Raw genomic sequence first — 7,969 nt, 5'->3', positions numbered from 1 at the left:
GTTTTGGGGTGCTGGGCCGCGGGCGGGCTGAGATAGCACCGGACGGCGTTCGGAGCTGGGAAAGGCGAAGCGTTAGGTGCGGGCTGCGTAAGGAGGCAGGAAAACCTGGCGGAAAGCGGGATTTTGCGGAGAGGGGGAGGGAGGAAGAACTAGTTTAAGAGGCGGCAAACTGGTTGATCGTCGCTTTTCGCAGCCGGCGGGCAGGCGGAGAAATAAATAACGCGGCTGGGGAGGGAGCCGGCAGCGCGGGGGCGAGGGCAGGAACAGCAGAGCTCCTGGAAAAACACTTTTTGTTTTTCTTTCCTTATCTCTCTCCTCCGGAGAGCCGGAGCAGCCGCTGCCGGAGGGAGGGAGGGAGATGGGGGACATGCGGGGGGGAGGCCGGGAGTTGCGGGACGTTCTTGCCGGTGCGAAGGGGCCCGGCGGGGCGACCCCGGCGCCTTTTCGGAGCCCGGCGAGCGTCCCGGCTCTGAAACGGGGCCGAAGGCCGCTCCGAGCCGACCCTCCGCCCCGGCGCGTCGCGCAGAGAACGCCACGGCCAACGTGTCGAGCGAAGCGGAGCGCAAGGCGCAGCGCTACTACCAGGCCTGCATGAACGAGAGCAAGATCGAGGAGCTGCGCGCCGCCCCGCTCGTGGAGCTCATCCGAAAGGTTCGCCCCGGGCGCGGGAACCGCCGCTTCCCGCTGGAGCGCCGGCGTGGGGGAGCCCTGTGGGGCGTCCCCGGCCCTCACAGAGCATCGCTGGGGTGGTGGCAATTTGTGGTGACTTCCCTCTCCTGGGCTTTTTGGCCCTGTCGCGATGATTTTGCCCGCCCCGGTGGGGAGTATCCAAGCGATTCCGGGCATCCGGAAGCCGGGCGCAAGCCCTCACGGCAGCTCTCTCCCCAGCTGGGCGGCTGGAACGTCACGGGCCCCTGGGCCGGGGGCGACTTCAACGCCACGCTGCGGGAGGTGACGGCGCACTACCGCACCTCGCCCTTCTTCTCCGTCTACGTCAGCGCCGACTCCAAGAACTCCAACAGCAACGTCATCCAGGTGGGGCCGGCGGGGCGCCCGGGGGCCGGTGGCATTCCGGCTCGGCGGGCCGGGCGCTGAGCCCCCTCTCCACGCCCCTGCAGGTCGACCAGTCGGGTTTGGGCCTGCCATCCCGTGACTACTACCTGAACAAGACGGAGAACGAGAAGGTGAGCGGGGGGAAAAAAAGGAAAAGAAGATATATATATTTTTTTCCGCCTTCCCATGTTTTTTGGTGGGGGACGGCACCGGGGTTGACCCCGTTCAACCCCACGTAGGTGCTCGCTGGGTACCTCGACTACATGGTGGAGCTGGGCACGTTCCTGGGCGGCACCGACGAGGCGTCCACGCGGCAGCAGATGCAGCAGATCCTGGACTTCGAGACGGCGCTGGCCAACATCACCATCCCGCAGGAGAAGCACCGCGACGAGGAGGTCATCTACCACAAGATGACGGCCGGAGACCTCAAGGTAGGAGCAGGGTGAGGAACTTTCCCCCTTTCTCACCTTTTTTTGCACCCTCCCGGCTCAGGCCGGGCTTGCTTTTCTCCCGTGGGGCTGGAGAGAGGAAACTCTTGGGTCCCCTCCGAGCTCCTGTGGCTACCACCGCGGTGGGAAGCATTTTTGGGCAAAACGCTGCTTGACGCCTCAAAATGGAGGCCGGATCAAGGCGGTGGGAAGCCGGCGGGGTGCGTAGTGGTGCTGTGGCCTTTCGCAGGCACTGGCGCCGGCCGTGGACTGGCTGCCGTTCCTGGCCACCGTCTTCTACCCCGTGGAGCTCAACGAGTCGGAGCCCGTGGTGGTCTACGCCAAGGAGTACCTGGAGCAGGTCTCCGACCTCATCCTCGCCACGGACAGATGGTGAGAAACCTCACTGCGGTGCGGCGCGCCGGCCGGGGGTTCGYGCCGCTCACGGCCTCCCCTTGTGCCGCAGCCTCCTCAACAACTACATGATCTGGAACCTGGTGCGGAAAACCAGCCCCTTCCTCGACCAGCGCTTCCAGGACGCCGAGGAGAAGTTCATGGAGGTGATGTACGGGACGAAGAAGGTGAGCACTGCCGGCTCCCCAAATTGCATTTTTCTCGCATGTGTGGTTTTTCTAACCACCCCGCTGGTGACCATGGGGCTTCCTCCCTCTCGGTGTTTTTGCAAAGTCCCTGCCACGGTGTGTGGGGAAACCAGGGAGGTTTTGGGGTCCCACCAGTCCAGGAGGTTGCGGGGCCAAACACTGATGGTGGGTTTCTCGCCCCRCGCAGACCTGCCTCCCACGCTGGAAGTTTTGCATCAGCGACACGGACAACAACCTGGGCTTCGCCCTGGGGGCCATGTTTGTCAAGGCCACCTTCGCTGAGGACAGCAAGCAAGTGGTAGGTGCCCCCGCCGCGTCCCCGGCGGGAGGATTTGGGTGCTCCCTCCTGATGCGCGCCGCTGGGTTTCGCCCAGGCGGAGGAAATGATCGCCGAGATCAAAACGGCCTTCGAGGAGAGCCTGGAGACACTGCAGTGGATGGACGAGGAGACGAGGAAATCGGCCAAGGAGAAGGTGAGGGGTTGCAGTGGCGGCGGAGCCGGGTGCTGCTCCGCTCCCGTCCCACGCTGTTCCATGCCAAAGGCGCCTCCGTGTCCCACCCCAGGCGGACACCATCTACAACATGATCGGCTACCCCAAGTTCATCATGGACCCCAAGGAGCTGGATAAAGTGTTCAACGACGTGAGTCACTCCGCTAGGTGCCTCTGCGTCGGAGGCCAAGCCGCCGGCGCGTGGGGCCGAGCTCCGCCATCCCCGTGGCTCACCGCCGGCTTCGCGCTTTCTTGCAGTACGAGGCCGTGTCTGACCTCTACTTCGAGAACGTCATGCAGTTCTACAACTTCTCGGCCAGGGTCACCGCTGACCAGCTCCGCAAACCCCCCAACCGGGACCAGTAAGTCCCCGCCGCCGCGGGTCCCCGCAGCAAGCCGGGCTGCCTCTCCCGGGAATTGCCCGTGGCGGCCGGGCTCCGCTTCCCCTTCRTGGCCAGCGGGAATATTGCAATGTCTTCTCGCCCACCATGGCGGAGGGCTGCGATTTGGCCATATGGGGCGAGTTGCCCGTGATGGTTTCCAGGCATTCGGATGGTTTTGGTGGGGGGTTAAACCAGGGGCGAGTGGCTTTCCGCTGAGCTGCCACTCCATGGATAGAGCCGGTGCGAACCCGGGTCCTCGTCTGCCTGCAGGTGGAGCATGACGCCGCCGACGGTCAACGCGTACTACTCCCCCACCAAGAATGAGATCGTCTTCCCTGCCGGGATCCTCCAGGCCCCTTTTTACACCCGCGCCTCCCCCAAGTAAGAGCCTGGCAGTGCCGTGGGAGCGCTCGCTTCCTGAATTTCCTCCTTTTCCCGAGCCCGGCTGCTAGGTTGCCCTGCTGGACCYGCTTTCCCCACCCAGATGGGGCTGTGGGCTCCGCTTTGGGGTGCTGAAGCCCGGCATCGCCCTCCTGCAGGTCGCTGAACTTTGGTGGCATTGGCGTGGTGGTGGGCCACGAGTTGACACACGCCTTCGACGACCAAGGTAAGGCCAGGAGGGGCAGCGGTGGAGCCGGTCGCCCGGCGCTTTGCCGACGGCCCCGCTCCCCGCAGGCCGGGAGTACGACAAGGACGGCAACCTGCGGCCGTGGTGGAAGAACTCCTCGGTGGAGGCCTTCAAGCGGCAGACGGAGTGCATGGTGGAGCAGTACGGCAACTACAGCATCAACGGCGARGCCGTCAACGGCAAGCACACGCTGGGCGAGAACATCGCCGACAACGGGGGCCTCAAGGCTGCCTACCGGGTAGGATGATGGGCTGGGGCGGTGCGGCGCGGGGTGGTGCGGCACGGCCCTGACCACTACTCTCCTGCCCATCCTCCAGGCCTACCAAAACTGGCTGAAAAGGAACGGCGAGGAGGAGACGCTCCCCACCCTTGGCCTCACCAACCACCAGCTCTTCTTCGTGGGCTTTGCGCAGGTGGGTCTCTGCGAGGTGGGTTGGTGGCGCTTTGCCGGGAGAGCAAGACGCTGGTATCGCCGATGCCTCCAGAGATGCCACGTGGTGGCTGGTGGTRGCTCACGGGCGAGATGGCCGGTGGTGGCTCGTGGGTGAGACAGAGATGGAGCTCGAGCCGCCCCTCTYGCCCTCCGCTCGCAGGTGTGGTGCTCGGTGCGCACGCCGGAGAGCTCGCACGAGGGGCTCATCACCGACCCGCACAGCCCCTCGCGCTTCCGCGTCATCGGCACCGTCTCCAACTCGCCCGAGTTCGCTCAGCACTTCGGCTGCCCGCCCGGCTCCCCCATGAACCCCCCCAAGAAGTGCGAGGTCTGGTGACGGGCGCGCGCCCCGGGGGACCGGCYGCCGAATTTCCCCGGTCCTTTCCAGAGGCTCAAAACCACTTCTCCGTGCAACGAACTGCCTAGCGCTCAGCCGGAGCGGCGCCCGGCGTCCTCCGAGGCTCGACCCACTGTGAAAAAGCCTTCCCCTCGCTCGCTCGTGGAACGACTTTGATTTCGATTTTTTTGGGGGGAGGGGTTGTTTTTTTTTTGTTTTGTTTCGTTTTTCCACCTTGACCAGGCCGCATGTCGAGATGCGTGTGCTCGCGGGCGCCAGCCCGTATTGGGGCGCACGGCGCTCGGTCCGATGCGCCGCCCCGGCGAAGGCCTCTCCCCCGGCAGCGAAGGCAACGAGGATGGAAAGCATTTCAAGATATATTTTTGGGGGGGGAAATATTTTTCTAGCGTTGTGGAATACACTGGAAGATTTCAGGGAAAACGCATTTTAAACCTTTTTTTTTTTTCTTTTTTTAAACAAAGGATTAGTATATTTATTACTTTATTATTTTTTTTATTTTTTAAAAACTCGGCGCAGCTGTAGACGCAGCGCCCCTGCGGAGACGGTGCCTCCGCCGGGGGAAGCCGCGTGGGGCTGCCAAGGCGACGGATGCAGCCCGCCGGCCCTGGAGCCTCGTTTTTTCCCGGAGGACCGTCTTGGGAAGCCGCTGATGGGGGAAAGCGGGGCCTCGGGGCCAGGAAGGGAGAGAGTCCGCTGGGTCGGAGAAAGGCTTTAATTTCCGAGTGCAAAGGGAAAAAGCTGACGTGCCAAAGACGAAAGCGGGTGGCGACGGCACGGCTGGAGCGCCCGGCTCTCCCTCCGGCTCCCGGCCGCGGACCGGCCCAGGCACCGGCGTTGCTTCCCCGGCAGGCTCGTTTTTTTTCTTTAATTTTTTTTGCAAAACCCCTTCCTCTAAAAAGGGATGCGCGGCCTGCCCAAGGCCAGGCCACTTACTGCACGACTGCTACGCCCGGGAACTGCAAGCCCCGAAATCGGGGGTCGCGCCAAGCCTCCCTCCCTCCACGGCGGGGCGAGGGGCTTCCTGTGGGCTTTTTTAATACTCTTTCTGCGGTTTTTGGAAGGAAACCACTGACGGTAGCTCAGGTGCCCACGTGTTGTCGCGTGGGGCACGCTCCCGCTCTAGGCGGAAAGCAAAGATGTAGAGGGATTTTTAATATTTATATGTAAAAGGTGGGATAGGGGGGGATTTTTTTTGTAACTATTTTTTCATCTTTCAGTGTGGGGCTTATTGTAATTGAAATAAATACTTTCTACTGGGTGCGAGGCTGGTCATGAGGTGTCTTTTCTGACAGCCGGGAGACCCCTGTATCCATCCATCTGTCCATCCATCCATCCATCTCTCCCCTCGCTGCGGCTGGGTCTGTAGGGAGGAGACCTGTCCAAGCTGAGCTGAGGAGGCTTTTCCCTCCCTCTTGGAGGCTAAAGCCAGGTTTTTGTGCCCAAAACCCTCCTCCTCGGCGCGGGCGGCTGTTGGCGCCGCATCCGTCTGGCACGGCCCCAGGTATCTTCCCCCGCGGGGAGGTCTTTCCCAGCCACTTTTCCTTCCTCCCYGGGCGAAGTTTTTGGCCTGCCCGGACACGCTCTCATCCAGCGGCCGAGCCCTGCTGCCGGCAGGTCGTTCTCCCGGCAGCCGTGTTTATCGCTCCGATGCTGATCGGGGAGCTGGGACGCCAGGAGCTTCCCCCAGCAGCAGGATGGTTAAATTCCTCCTCTCCCTGTTTTTACTGCGCGTTTCCCAGCTTGAATAGGAATCTAATAGAAGAGCGGGTATTTAGCTGTCTTAAAGGACAGCCTCGCACAGAGACCTTTTTTTAGGGGGCAAAAAACAAGCTGGGAGGTTTAAATCCCAAAGCGGGGAGGTCCGTAGACCCGGAGGCATCCACCAGACGCTGGTCCCGCCGTGGGCGAGCGAGTTTTGGGCCCGCGCGAGGGCCTCCGACTCCGCTTCCCCCGGCGCCAAGCCGGGAGGGAGGCGAGCCAAGGCTGTGCTTTTCCTCGGGATGGGGATGGAGGTTGTGGCGCGAGCCCGCAGAGGGCGGTGGAGCCGAGAAAATCCGCGGCGAGGAGTCGGCAACGCCGGGAGCTGGGACGCCGGCGCAGTTGGGCGGCCTGAGTCCGGCCTCGGCCAACGCGTGTTTGAAGCGCGGCGAAACGCCCGCGTTTCTAGGAAAAAGAGCGGGGCGGGAGAGGGGGATTTGCTCTCTGGCACCCCCCAAATCTGGGGGTGTTTGGGAGGCTGCTGGGGGGTGGGCAGAGCCGGCAGGAGGTGACTCATGCTGCTGGCGCACCGGTGCCGGCCCTGAGCTTGCCCGATCTGGGGTGGGTTTTTCTTTATTTTTTCTTTATTTTTTCTTTTTTCTTTATTTTTCTTTTATTTTTTTCTTTATTTTTTCTTTATTTTGCTTTATTTTACACTTGGCTGTGCCCCCCCCCCCAAGGGCTGAGCCCAGACCGGTTGGCCTGGCCGTTCCCTTAGGAAGGAGAGGAAGGCTCCAAGCGGGGTGGGTTTTTTTTGTTGTTTATTTTTATTTTATTTTATTATTTTTTTTTTTTTGCCCGGAGGGCACATTGGCAGGGGATCAATGGGGAAAAAGCAGGAGAAAAACCCAGCGAGGGAGGCGCTGCGGCGCCAGGCGAGAGCCGGTGCCTGGAGGTGCCTCCAGAACGAGCTGGAAAACGCCGTTTTTTCACAGCAATCCCGGGCCAGCTGCTCCCCAAATACCTGCATCTACCACCTGGGGAGCTGCTTAACTGCTGTAATAAAAGAAGTTTTCCCCTTTCTCCTCGTTTGCGGCTGCTTTAAAACACCACCTTCCTCCACATCTGCACGGTCGCGCAGAAGACACGGTTTTTAACCCAGCTTGAAAAGGCGGCTGGGACAAATGCCGTGAGCGCTTATAGGGCAAATGCAAGGAAGGGGGGTGTTTCTGGGCACGGGGGGAGCCCCGTCGCCCAGCACCCGGGGGCCGTGGGGCGCCCTCAGGGCCCGGTGTCCCCTCAGGGCGCCGCGTCCCCTCACAGCCCAGGGCCGCCCCTCCCCCCCCCCGCCCCAGCAGCCGAGTGTTGCCGAAGCCTTTCCGGAAGTTCCCGAAGCCGCGCCGCCGCCGCGGCCGAGAGGCTCCGAAAAGGCCCGAGCGCCTCCCGACGGGGCGGGCGTCCCTCTCCCGAGCCTTTCCGAAGTTTCCCTCGCGCCCTCGCGCCGCCGGTCTCCGGAGCGAGCCGAAGTTTCCCGAGCGCCCGCCGGGGGTCACGGGAGGCGCCGGGTGGGGGCCGAGCGAGGGGGGGGCGGGGCGGAGGGAGCGTGCGCCCGCGAAGGTCTCCGGAAGGAGCCGAAGTTTCCCGAGAGCGGGTCGCCGGCGAGCAGCTCCGGAAAGAGCCGAAGGTTGCCGAGCGCCGGTGGGCCGAGCGGCTCCGGAGCGGCCCGAAGGCGCCCGAGCGTCCGTCCTGCCGGACTGCTGGAGGCGGCCGCAGCGCCATGTTTGATGCTCCGCTACTTCAGTGAGGAAAATCCGCCGGCATCGCCCGAGAGCCGCCACCGCGACGGGCGCCGCTGCCCCCGGCGAGGGCGACCGAGACCCCCCGCCGCCGGCGGC

At 63.1% G+C, this 7,969-nt stretch overlaps 1 protein-coding gene across 1 annotated transcript in view; it reads left to right on the top strand.

Annotated features, from left to right (window-relative positions):
- The window catches only part of ECE1 (endothelin converting enzyme 1), a 7,745-nt gene extending 2,150 nt beyond the window's left edge, over window positions 1–5,595 (top strand). Inside the window, exons 4-18 of the mRNA XM_026067436.1 lie at window positions 527–651; window positions 889–1,035; window positions 1,119–1,184; window positions 1,293–1,484; window positions 1,732–1,874; window positions 1,948–2,062; window positions 2,271–2,381; window positions 2,458–2,556; window positions 2,648–2,725; window positions 2,833–2,936; window positions 3,228–3,338; window positions 3,497–3,564; window positions 3,633–3,823; window positions 3,903–3,998; window positions 4,179–5,595. Coding sequence (XP_025923221.1) covers window positions 527–651; window positions 889–1,035; window positions 1,119–1,184; window positions 1,293–1,484; window positions 1,732–1,874; window positions 1,948–2,062; window positions 2,271–2,381; window positions 2,458–2,556; window positions 2,648–2,725; window positions 2,833–2,936; window positions 3,228–3,338; window positions 3,497–3,564; window positions 3,633–3,823; window positions 3,903–3,998; window positions 4,179–4,355 — 1,823 coding nt within the window. The 3' untranslated portion in view covers window positions 4,356–5,595. The remainder of the gene's footprint in view (window positions 1–526; window positions 652–888; window positions 1,036–1,118; window positions 1,185–1,292; window positions 1,485–1,731; window positions 1,875–1,947; window positions 2,063–2,270; window positions 2,382–2,457; window positions 2,557–2,647; window positions 2,726–2,832; window positions 2,937–3,227; window positions 3,339–3,496; window positions 3,565–3,632; window positions 3,824–3,902; window positions 3,999–4,178) is intronic.
- The last annotated feature ends 2,374 nt before the right edge of the window (window positions 5,596–7,969 follow it).

This window comes from Apteryx rowi, unplaced genomic scaffold (genome assembly GCF_003343035.1).
Source record: "Apteryx rowi isolate R43461 unplaced genomic scaffold, aptRow1 scaffold_259, whole genome shotgun sequence".
Taxonomy (NCBI): domain Eukaryota; kingdom Metazoa; phylum Chordata; class Aves; order Apterygiformes; family Apterygidae; genus Apteryx; species Apteryx rowi.
This window is presented reverse-complemented; position numbering and strand designations above follow the sequence as displayed.